General features: G+C 51.4%; 4 protein-coding genes; 3 read left to right on the forward strand and 1 right to left on the reverse strand.

Moving 5' to 3' along the window:
* Positions 1–347: 347 nt before the first annotated feature.
* Positions 348–2177, forward strand: RCC_00285 (related to 1,3-beta-glucanosyltransferase; the record flags this gene model as incomplete). XM_023765437.1 has 5 exons in its annotated part: positions 348–644; positions 695–825; positions 879–992; positions 1044–1417; positions 1489–2177. The coding sequence occupies 5 exons, from the start codon at positions 348–350 to the stop codon at positions 2175–2177; spliced, it is 1605 nt and encodes a 534-aa protein (XP_023621205.1).
* Positions 2178–2369: 192 nt separating this feature from the next.
* Positions 2370–4201, reverse strand: RCC_00286 (uncharacterized protein; the record flags this gene model as incomplete). XM_023765438.1 has 5 exons in its annotated part: positions 2370–2657; positions 2710–3444; positions 3495–3643; positions 3698–3803; positions 3869–4201. The coding sequence occupies 5 exons, from the start codon at positions 4199–4201 to the stop codon at positions 2370–2372; spliced, it is 1611 nt and encodes a 536-aa protein (XP_023621206.1).
* Positions 4202–5215: 1014 nt separating this feature from the next.
* RCC_00287 (related to Psi-producing oxygenase A) lies at positions 5216–8733 on the forward strand (the record flags this gene model as incomplete). XM_023765439.1 has 8 exons in its annotated part: positions 5216–5277; positions 5333–5538; positions 5587–6065; positions 6118–6251; positions 6306–7192; positions 7254–7396; positions 7455–7853; positions 7915–8733. The coding sequence occupies 8 exons, from the start codon at positions 5216–5218 to the stop codon at positions 8731–8733; spliced, it is 3129 nt and encodes a 1042-aa protein (XP_023621207.1).
* An 847-nt stretch (positions 8734–9580) lies between these two features.
* RCC_00288 (related to laminaripentaose-producing beta-1,3-glucanase) lies at positions 9581–11092 on the forward strand (the record flags this gene model as incomplete). XM_023765440.1 has 4 exons in its annotated part: positions 9581–9987; positions 10043–10321; positions 10372–10937; positions 10995–11092. The coding sequence occupies 4 exons, from the start codon at positions 9581–9583 to the stop codon at positions 11090–11092; spliced, it is 1350 nt and encodes a 449-aa protein (XP_023621208.1).
* Between the last annotated feature and the right edge of the window lie 1036 nt (positions 11093–12128).

Consider the following 12128-nt stretch of genomic DNA (forward strand, 5'->3'; position numbering starts at 1 on the left):
ATCCATGAGTCGATCTCATCGTTCATCTCACGAGGCTGACGCGTTGTCACGATTTCACAAGCACACGCGGAATTAATATGGTCCGGAGGCACCACGCGGCACAGCGGTGAGTCTGACCAGTAGAGGAGCGTCGGGAATAGTTGAGTTCATCATTGTTCCTGAGGTCATTCCAAACAGGCAGCTATCTAGCCAGAAGGAAGCTATGAGTTCGCAGCTAGCTGCCACATGCATGCCGATGCATCCGTGAGTTATCGCTTTTCAAAAGCAATGCACGCCACCAGAACACACACTCCCCATTCCCATTTTTAGTATCTCAACTTCTCACACACAGAGCTTCCCAAGCAAGAATGTTGAGAGGTGCGGCATTTTCAGTTCTGGCTGTTGCAGGCTGGCTGCAGTGCGCGACAGCACAGCAGGTCGACCCGATAGTCATCAAGGGCTCCAAGTTTTTCTATTCGAGCAACGGCACGCAGTTCTTCATCCGAGGCGTAGCATATCAGCAAGACTTTACTCCAAGCAGAGGAGTTAACACTACTGGTTACAATGATCCGCTCGCGGACGGGAGTGCATGCGCCAGGGATCTTCCATACTTGACGCAGCTGAGGACGAATACCGTGCGCGTCTATGCTATTGATCCGACCAAGGTGAGAAGATGCTATGAGGAAGCTTCCCCTCAGACTGATGCGTTTCAAAGGATCATACAGAATGCATGACCATGTTTGCCAATGCTGGCATATACGTTCTGGCCGACTTGTCTTCTCCTCAAGAATCGATCAACCAGATTGATCCTCACTGGAACCTCGATCTTTACTCTCGCTACACAAGGCAAGTCAGGTGGTGGATGTAGAATTGGTACTATTTGCTGACTACTTTGTTAGCGTGATCGATGCAATGGCCAACTACTCGAATGTCCTGGGTTTCTTCGCCGGCAACGAGGTTGCGTTTGCGCCCAACAGCACCGATGCTGCTCCGTTCGTCAAGGCTGCGGTTCGGTTAGTAGCCAGATGTCGTTGCGAAGTATGCTTTCTCTGACAATATGACAGCGACATGAAATCCTACATCAAGTCCAAGAAATACCGCTCCATTGGCGTAGGCTACGCTACGAACGACAATCCGTACATCCGTGTCCCTCTCGCGGACTACATGAACTGCGGCGATAATCAAGATGACGCGATCGACTTTTGGGGATACAACGTCTACTCGTGGTGTGGAGACTCTACATTTGAGGAGTCTGGATACGCTGATAGAACCGAAGAGTTCAAAAGCTACTCCGTGCCTGTGTTTCTGGCGGAGTACGGATGCAACAACCCTCAGCCGAGAATGTTTGGAGACACTCCCGTGTTATATGGCCCGGATATGGAGGGCGTTTGGAGCGGAGGAATTGTCTATCTATACTTCCAGGAGGTCAACGATTACGGTAAGCAGGTTGACTACGGCACATACAACGCYTGCAAGTCGAGCAGTAGAAACGTGCTGACAGATTTCAAGGTCTCGTCTCTGTCGACGGCAACACCGTTTCCACTCTACAGGATTTTGACAATCTCAGCTCCCAAATCGCAACCGTATCGCCCACCGGTCCGAACTCCGCATCATTTTCTCCCACGAACTCCCCACAAGCCTGTCCAACTCAAGATGCCAACTTCAGCGCTGCGGCATCTCCTCTCCCGCCGTCTCCGGATGTGGAACTCTGCAACTGCATGTTCAGCGCCCTGGAGTGCACAATCTCCAACGACGTCACGTCTGAAGACTATGGCGACCTGTTTGGTGTAGTCTGTGGATTGGAAGACGGCATCTGCGATGGCATCGCTGCGAATGGCTCAACCGGACAGTACGGACCTTTTGGAATGTGCGATTCAAACCAGCAGCTGGGGTATGTGTTGAACGAGTACTACCAAGCACAAGGTCAGAACCCTAGTGCCTGCGATTTTTCGGGCTCGGCCGCCACACAGGCTGTCGCCACGCCTACGGGAAATTGTGTGGCTGCTCTCAGCTCTGTAGGTTTCAGTACCAGTGGAGGAGGTGGAGCAGGCGGATCAGGGGGAAGTGGGTCCACGCAGACAAAGAACGGCGCCGCGAATAGTATTAGCACGGTTGCCGGAGTAGATGTCGGATATTTCACTGTCGGGATCATAACGTGGGTGGCTGTGGTCTCTGGCGTGGGTATGATTGTGCTGTGAGGAGGCTTGAGGATACAGTGAGTAATCTTTACGAAATTAATGCCGAACGACTTTGATGTTCTCATCCAAGACAACATTGACACAGTCATCATGGGAGTTGAAATGCAACTCAGAAAATCGGTATTATTAAGATCGATTGAAAGAGAAACGTCGACGAGAGTTGTCGAAAATGAGACGGATGCCTTGAATCTATCAGACAACCACTCGCCACTTGGCATTCTTGCCAACTCGGGCCTTGACTTGGTAATCCATCTCTTCGATTCGGCGCTCGACCGTCCAGTGCAAATTCGKCATCGTCTCTTGAACAGGTCGGTAGCGTCCCATATTACATCGCACTTTCTTGACCCAATTGTCAGAATCGTTCGGTTGAACTCTGACTTTGATCGGCCAATACTCCAGCACCCACCAGCCCTTTGCATCTACAAGCTGGTCGTTGAGCGGCGAAATAGCATCGAAGTAGTCTTCTACTTGTTCAGGTACCTGCGAACCGTTAGCATCTTATGACCACCTACATTACAAGTCCCAAACTCACCCAATGCTCATTGAGCTGCTCCTTCTCATCATCATGCCAGATCTTCAACTTATAAACTCCTTCATCCCCATTATCGTTGTCGTGAGCACCGTGGTCTTCCAAAGCAGAAGTAGCTCTTTTGATTCGAGGTTCAATTTCTCCAGCATTGTATTTATCTCTCAAATGCTTTGGAGGATCATCCGTAGGTCGACCAAGACTTACATATTTCGGCCACAGGGTATGAACATCCATCCCTTCCTCTGCGAGACGATGTGTATTGAAGATGATTCCAGTGTCGCACTCGAAACATTGTCGGATCATCCAGCGGAGAGGAATCTGCGAAAGCTTGTGGCGTACTTCATTCTTTACAGCTCCTCCTCCACAATCTGCGTGACAGCCCGTGAACCAGACTTCAAGAACGTCAGTTTCAGATGTCGGTGACGCTACTCGCTCGTGTTCATGTCCGTTGGCATGGTCATGGTTTGCACCTAGATCTGGACTATTTCGTGCAGCTTGGCCCCGTTGTTGCTGGTGGAGAGCGGCGATTCCTCTGCTGGGCGTGTTGTGTACAGCAGCAACTTTCCAACCATCTGTTTCGCTATCGCGGTACTGGAATCGAGAGATCTTGAACTTGGCTCTTCGTTCATCGAGACCCATTGCGTGGCGGAAGTATAGTGGTCTGTTGGTGGGTGTGCTGCTCAGGGGGAGCTTTCGAGGGATGAGTCCTACGGAAGCGACTGAATCGAAGACACCGACCTGTTGAAGCCAGTGAGCTATGTTTAACATTGTAGGCCGACCAGACTCACGAAGTGGACGTTGACCTCAACACAGAACGTTTTCTTAAAGTCACGGCTGGACTTCCATCCTGCTGGGCTGTCGTCTTTGTAGAACTCGTAGGCGAATTGGACCTGTGAGACGTTGTGTGCAGGGAGAAGTCCGACTTTATGGATCATTCCTACGCAGGTACTTTAAGGCTTGATCACAATCCGAAGTTGGGAATGCCACTCACCCGCTAGACATCTTGCAGTATAAGCGCCTCGAGAGAAGCCGAACAGACATATCTTGTCCCMTTCATTATACGCTTGCATCAGGAACATGTAGGCGTCTTTGATATGCTGTGGGGAGCAGTCAGCAACAAATGATGTAGAAGAAGGCTTGAAAGGTTTAGCAGGCCACTTACGACTCCCAGACCACTTCCAACGGCCATATCCATTGCAGCGTTGAGTCCATTGCTCAAACCACCACCGTCATATGTTCCAATACCAGATTGGTAGTACACGACTTGAGACGGAWCATCTTTCTTCAAACAACTGACAATATGAACGATGTTAGAGTTGTCGCCATCGAATTTGTCGCCAGTTCCATCGAGGCATATTATAAGAGTTCGTGCTTTGACCTTGTACGTCTCTGAGTTGCACACTGCGCGAATGTGCTTGGGTACCTCGGCCGGCGGTACATGAACTGAGGGCCGCYCCTCAGTGTCGGGGGTCACGAAAGGAGTTTCGGACGACATGATGAGCTGGGGTCTGAAACTTGGCGCAGGAGAAAGAAGATTGTCAAGAACAGAGCTGAAGCACTATGGGGAACGTGAACTCCAAGAAAAAAATGGTCGGCTTCCTGCAACGCATGGAACGTGGCGAGCTCATCCACACACCAAAGATGTACGGGAGGACATTCATCACACGCCCGACGCCGCGGCTGCCGTTGGTTGCAATAAAGTTCAATCCACGGGGAGTTGATGAATGGTCGTGACCCACCCACAAACCCCTCCTACCGATTCATCGTTGCTGCAGCTGCTTCCTAGTTGTCTGCAGGCATAGCGAGACACTTGCCCCTTTGAGGCATTGCAGGGATGGTTCAAGAGCCGATCCGTGCTGAAGATGTCCGCTATTGGCTCGGGGCTACGGACCGCGCCCGATCGGGAAGCCTGCGATCGACACACACGAGGGGGAATTCGGTCGACGGATTGACCTGATTGACCTCACCTGCAGCTACATGCACGCCTCCAAATCCATGACACTGGATCCCAGGGCGGTATTTCTACCCCCTGAAAACTACTTCTTGTATCGCGCCGAGAGTGACGTCTGGGCCTGCATGTGACGCCATGCGATTGCAACGGGGACGATGCACTGTCTCTGTGTCGTGCAAATCCACATACTTCGCACGTCCGTTCGCATGGCTTAGCGCCCCAACGAGCAAAGACACACACCTAGTACCGCGTTGAACTAATGTACGCATGGCGATCTTGACGGCGCCACGGTTATGCGCTCCCATCTCGACCAATTGCCATCGCCACATTACCATCCATGTTCGGATCGTGCTATGCATGGAGATGCTTCAGCAACACCCGAGCGCTCGTGCTTTGCGCCGATCCATCCCATCTTACGACGGGAGTATGCACCATGCAAGCTGTGTGTGTATCTCTCGTGGTTTCTCTCGCTTAATCTACGTCTTTTTCCTGAACTCCCCATTTTTCTGYGTCGTCGTCTTCTCCTCACTGTACAGCTTTCACATTGATTACAGCAAAATGGCAGGCGGATCACTCAAGTCCTTCATTGGGTCAATACGTAGGAAGCCGTCTACTGCGCCGTGAGTAAAGAATGCACCCATATTGAATGTGACTTGAACCTAACAGCGTTTCCAGCGACCGAAAGAGTAACTCTGAGGCGACTGGTCAATCAAATGGCGAGAAGACATCTTTGTTGAGCGACCTTCGAGGTCTGGGACCCGGAAAGGTCAAGATGCTCGCAGGAGCTTTGGTTGATCTTGCGTCGGGAGAACCACTGGACGATAAAGAACTATTGCTAGAGAACGGGGTGGCTATGCTGCAATCGCTTCCTCTGAACAGCGGTATGTCTTGTAGCCTTTGTAGGCCTTCTTATTGCTAAACCCTCCCAGGACTGTCTTCCACTGTGTCGAATGGTTTCATCTCAATGCTTTGGGGCGACCTTCCACATCCTCCAGCGACCTTGGCCGGTCCCACGACAAGATACAGACGACACGATGGTGGGAACAACAACCCATTCCAGCCTGAAATGGGAAAAGCTGGCACACCGTACTCTCGAAGCGTTCCTCCAAACACTCCCAAAGGACCAAACCTCCCAGACCCCGAGCTTGTTTTCGAGCAGCTTTTGAAGCGAACGGGGCCTTTCCGCGAGCACCCGTCTGGGCTGAACAGACTGTTCTTCTCTTTCGCTACAATTGTCATCCACGAGTGTTTCCAGACCAATCGCGAACAACCTTGGATTAACGATACCTCCAGCTACGTTGACCTGAGTACCCTGTATGGAAATACCGAGAAAGAGCAGCCTCGAGTTAGGACATATAACAATGGTCTCATTTACCCCGACTCAGTTGCTTCGGAGAGAATCATGATGGTATGTAGACATGCTTGTCTGTGAAGATGTTTTCTAATGCTGAGATTCGCAGATGCCTCCTGGTGTTGTAGCTTTGATGATCATGCTGAGCAGAAACCACAACTCCATCGCAGACTCCCTACTCAGCATCAACGAAGAGGGCAAATACAAACCTTGGGATAGCCTCAGCGAAGACCAGCAGAAATGGTAAGTCTCCAACGTATTTGAGAAGGAATCACAAACCCTGACCGGCTCGTGTAGGCAAGACAACGACATCTTCCAACTTTCACGCAACATCAACGTCGGTTTCTTCGCCACGGTCGTCCTGAGAGACTATGTCGCCAGCATCCTCAACACCCCCCGCGCCAATTCGACCTGGTCACTGGACCTCGGAGCTGAGATTAAAAAAGGAGGACAACGTGTCGAAAGAGCTACAGGGAATGTCGTATCCACAGAATTCGCGGTGCTGTACCACTGGCACGCAGCTCTGAGTGCCGCTGATGCCGAATGGATGGAGGATATCCTCCGAGACAGCCTTCCAGAGCTCGGTTCCATCGACGACGTGAACGTAGAGTCCTTCAAGAAGGTCATGTACGTTCAGGGACACAAGCTCAAGGATACTCCTCCCCGTCTATGGACTTTTGGAGGACTACAGAGAGGACCCGATGGTCGTTTCGCCGACGAGGATCTCGCTGAKATCATCAAAAACTGCGTCGATGAGCCCGCACACGCTTTCGGCGCGCATGGAACTCCCGCGAGTTTGAAAGTCGTGGATATCATGGGTCAGCTCCAGGCTCGCAACGCGTTCAACGTCTGTACGATGAATGAATTCCGTGCGTATCTGAACCTCAAGAAGTATGCTAGCTTTGAGGAGTGGAATCCGGATAAGGAGACTGCTCGCTCTGCAGAGCTTTTGTATGGTCATATTGATAATTTGGAGCTGTACCCGGGATTGATGGCAGAATGTACCAAGCCCGCCATGCCTGGAAGTGGAGTCTGTCCTGGACAAACGACTGGCCGTGGTATTCTGGATGATGCTGTCGCGCTGGTTCGTGGGGATAGGTATTTGAGCTACGATCTGAACAGCTCCACGCTCACCAATTGGGGTATTTCAAAAGTGGGAGATCTTCCAGCTGGATGCTATGGCGGTAAGTTTCTGAGCGCTGTTTCGATTAGTCTGTTAAAGCTGACAAAAGATGTTTCTGACAGGTATGCTTCCTCATATCCTTTTCACGGGTCTCCCAACTGCTTTTTCCGGAACTTCTCCCTACGWTCTGCTACCATTTTACACGCCAAAGGCAGTAGCAGAGATCCTCAAAGGCAACAAAGTCATCGATCAGTACGATCTCAAGGTTAGTCTCTAATCCCCTATCCAAGCGAATAATGAGCCAAGGTCTAATCCTACCACAGCGCAACCRAAGCGATGGCACAGTAGCCGCAGTGCACACTCAAGAGGCTTGCAAAGCCGTCTTCCAGGACCAGGTCAACTTCGAACCAAAGTTCCAGACCCCAAAGACAGACGTTCTCAACAAAGTATTCTACGAAGACGGCTTCGAGCTCAACATCGCCAAGTTCTTCCGCGAGCACACGGCCTACCTGATCAAATCCAGCTCGTTGAAGTACGCCGGATCCAAGAGGTCGTTGGACGTTGTGCGCGACATCACCAATGTCACGCCAATCATGTGGCTTGCTCTGCGCTTTGCCATYCCACTGAAGACAGTCGACTCGCCAAAAGGTCTTTTGTCACTGCCTCAGCTGTTTGACATGTTTGTGGTGCTGTTCATTTACCAGAACTTCAATATCATCCCCGTAAGTCACTCGCTGCTTGATGCTCAATGGCTCGGATTCCTGCTGACTCGTATTCTCAAAGGCCAACGAATGGAAGCTACGTGAGGCATCTAACGCTGTCGAGCCAGTGCTCCGTCAAATCATCGAGACTCACCTCAAGACGCAACAAGGATTGAAGGAGAAGTTGATTGATGCCATGGCCAAGGGCTCATCATACGAGGTCGGTCCGGAAGCCGATCGTCTCTACCACGCTCTGAACGACTCGAAGAAGCCGATTGGTGATTTGGCCACAGACTGCATTGGAATGGGAGCCCCAATTGCTGGAATCGTTTCGCAGCAGGGTTCTCTGCTGATCGAGATGTTCCTCAAGCCCGAGTACCAACAGTACAAGGAGCGTATCGTAGAGCTCGCCCACAAAGAAGATGCAGCTTCCGATAAGGAGATGCAAGGCTTTGTGTTTGAAGGCATGAGACACGCCGGTATTGTTCCCGGATTTCCTCACGTCGCGGTCAACGACACCACGGTGCAGGATGGTGAGAACGGGCTTGTCTCCATCACACGAGGCCAGATTGTGCTAGCAGCGACTTCCAGCTGTGCCATGGACCCAATAGCATTCCCAGACCCCGAGAAGCTGAACCCACGCCGTCCAGTCGAGGCCTACAACACCATGCTCGGCCAAGGCCTCCACTCTGATATTGGTGCGAGACTGATCGGTCCGGCCCTCGTTGCTACTCTCAAGGAAGTCTTCAAGCTCAAGAACGTCCGCGCTGCTCCTGGAAAACGAGGCTGCTTCACTACAACCGAACGTCAAGTCGGTGGTGTGCCCATGAAATTGTTCTTGGATCCTAACTGCAAGGAGTCGCCCATCCCCACGACGCTGACAATTGAGTACGATGAGTAGGGTGGTAGTGTGCTGTCAGAGAAAACCTGACAAGGAAGGTGACCGTGAGATTCTAGTAGATAGTCAATACCCATCAATGTTTGTGTGCCTCATCCCAAGTCATCCAAGAACGGCATTCAGTCTCGATATCGCAAAGATGTTCAAGATCACCAACACGTTGGATCTCGGAGCGTCCCGAACATGGAATTAATATGGAATTAGTCCGAGTGAATGTGCCATCCATTGGCCCACGCGACGGATGAAAAAAAAAACAAGATCGGGTTCTTGTAGATTCAGGGCCAGAAGGGAGATTTTTTTAAGGTTTGAATGTTGGCTGAAAGATTGACCAATCGCAGATCGCAGACAGCTAAATTCACCACATCAGTTCCGATTTGAAGGAGCCAACCACTTCTGCTCCTTCCTACTTGATCTGAGTTGTTTCGGAGAAAAGCCAGGAAATGGTTAGTACGATTGCATGCGATCGAATCAGCTCTGCATGGTAGCACAAGAAATCTTAGGTTGACGCTGAAGACTCTCTATATCACCTCCCTAGCGTGCTTTTGCCTCGACACTCAAATCTCTCTCCTTCACCTCTATGGTCTGCCAACGACAGGACCCCTATGCGGCCAACTCGACGGTGGCCGTCTACCTTTGCTCCACCCCGTCCTTGCAATGAAAGCCTGCCGTGTTGTGGCGGTTGCGAAATAGCGGGAGATGTCGAAGGATGGGTATATAACCCCAGCCCTCGTCAGCCTCAGATAGGTTGAATCGATCACACTCTTGCACACCAATCGTTTGGTGGTTCTTCTTCACATTCCTTCGTTTAGACATTCGCTTGCCATTTAGGCACTTCCATTCCTTTCCAATCATGTACAAATCCTTCAGCCTTCTCTTGGTCGCAACGGCCGCTCTGGTTAGCAATGTTGCGGCCATCCCGGTGGTATCACGCCAGAGCGCGGAATCGGTTCCAGTTATGCCAGGCAGTGTCGAGGATATTATCATCACCGCCGGGAATACATTGAACGCCACCAACCCTGTTGCCACACCAAGCCACTCCAACGAAACAACCTTTAGCATTACTGCGAACTCTAGGCTGCCGATGAACCTGGTCAACAACATCGGTGGTTCAGTCAACGCGTACGTGACTGGTCTGGATCCAAGTGGCCGTATTGTCTTCGTCCAGCCCAATGGACAATTCTATTATCCGCCTGCAGATGCTTCGTACAACACTCCTCGGGAGGTGTTCGCAAATGTCGCCATTCCTCTCAACACAGGGTAAGTCCGTCCAGTGGTTGTTGACGATGTTCGTTCTTGTCTGACTCGGTCATAGCAAGGGCTCCACCACCCGGGTCGTGATGCCAGATTACATCTCAGCAGCACGAGTATGGTTCGCGCAGGGCAACCTCCACTTCTATTCGATCTGGGCCGGCAATGCTCCAGGTCAAGTCCAGCCATCTTTTGCCAACCCCAAAGATCCCAGCGCGRCCATCAACTGGGGCTTTGTTGAACTCACAAACAATGCTGGTGGTCTCTACGCCAACTTGTCTTATGTAGACTTTGTCGGTCTTGCCTTGGGAATGTCCATCAAGCGCGGCAACGGCGTGACCGAGTGAGTGTTTCTTCATTGCGCATCCTGAGTGATAGACTGACATGCCATAGCACCGTACGTGGTCTTGGTGTCAATGGTGTTCGCAACGTGTGCAACCTCCTGGCCAAGCGACAGGCAGGCGGAAACCAGCCTTGGGGCCAACTCTGCCAGTCCGGATCCAATGGCCCTCTCCGTGTTGTTGCCCCTTACCCCTACCAGGTCGGTGGCAATGGAGCATTCGCCAACTACTTTACCAACCACGTAAATGCTGTTTGGCATCATTATACCAACAATGACCTCGTCATCGACACGCAGACTGGTAGTGGCCGGGTCGCTTGCCGTGTCCGTGGCGGAGCGTTGCAATGTAATGGAGACAATCGCTCCTACAACAAGCCCACGGCCGGCGATATCTTCGGATGCAACTCGGGTCCTTTTGCCATTTTCGGATCAGACAATGGTGTGCACCGTGCTATTGTTCCTCGTCTGTGTGCCGCATTCAACCGTGGAACTCTTCTGTCTGGCGGTGGAAACCTTCAGCCTGGTCCTGCTGCTTCGACTTATTACAAGACCACTCCGGCAAACTATTACAGCGCCTTTGTCCACCAGAACCAGCCTGATGGACGCGGCTATGCTTTCAGTGAGTTCCTTCCCTGTCTAGAATCCTTAAGATGCACGTCAGCTAATCGTCCCATAGGCTATGACGATGTGAACCCAAGCGGTGGAATTGACCAAAGTGGTACTTTGGCAGATGGTAACCCGCAACTTCTCACCGTATACGTTGGTGGAGCTTAGATATGCCCCCGACGATAAATGTCCTTCTTCATGTACATATTTTGAAGATACAAATCGATGCTACCATTTTTGAATTAGCAAGAGTTCTGATCATTACTGCTCAACTGTACAACCGCTGATTCTTGCGTGAAGAGGTGTTGCCTTGAACAGAACCAATACGTTATGCTCTCAGCTCACCTCTGTACAGCATGTTAGTGCTTGTAAATGAGCATCATCAAGCTGTTGCGATTCCTCTCCAACGCGTCAAATAGTCCACTCTAATGGCCAATGTCGTGCAAATTGTGTGGACGCCTCGAGCAACCGCAATACTCTACCTCGCACTGCCCTCGTCGTCGCGTCGAGATGTGGCCGTGAAAATTGAGGAGGTGAGAGTCTCCACTTGGGGCGCGCGGCCCGTGGGAAAAGCTCTCCGATGATTCGCCCAAGGTCCACCTCGCGTGAAGTCCGTGGCTTTGCTTGATGTCATCCACCGCGCTTCGGAGTTTCATCAGGATTTTTGGTGTGAAAGATCTTCGCCTTCGCCTTGGTGTCGTGCGTCGTCGTGACAGGAAAGCTCGACGAAGGCGATGCCGTGCCAGCCCAATGACTGTTCACTGGAGGGTTAGTCGAGCAGGGAATGCAGATGGATCATCTTGAATCCCCTTTTCTTGTCCTTTGGCAACACCCGACGGCAGTAATACTGTACTTCAAGTTTGACACTTGCACCTGCAGCAACGACATCAACACAAGTTACGACGGATTGGTTATTGTCGAGCTCGCTTGCATGCACGCGCCGCACGCTACTGCCTTTGCTCCCCAATCGTCATCTTTCCATTCATCCCGTCAATCCAAGAACAGCGCATAATTCGTCTTTGGCGCAGTTCAGTGTGTCGGATTGATACAAGTCAAGTACTTGGTGGTGGTGGTCGAAGTCGCCCCTCCGTTGGATCCACCCCCAGTCAAGCTTCTCGTATTGAGCTCCGGAATAGCTAGAATAGAGAGCTACCTACCATGGAGAGCACACACAGGTCTCGGAACACGCCCAACGCTGATTGTT

Source organism: Ramularia collo-cygni, assembly GCF_900074925.1.
Source record: "Ramularia collo-cygni strain URUG2 genome assembly, contig: RCC_scaffold01, whole genome shotgun sequence".
Taxonomy (NCBI): Eukaryota; Fungi; Ascomycota; class Dothideomycetes; order Mycosphaerellales; family Mycosphaerellaceae; genus Ramularia; species Ramularia collo-cygni.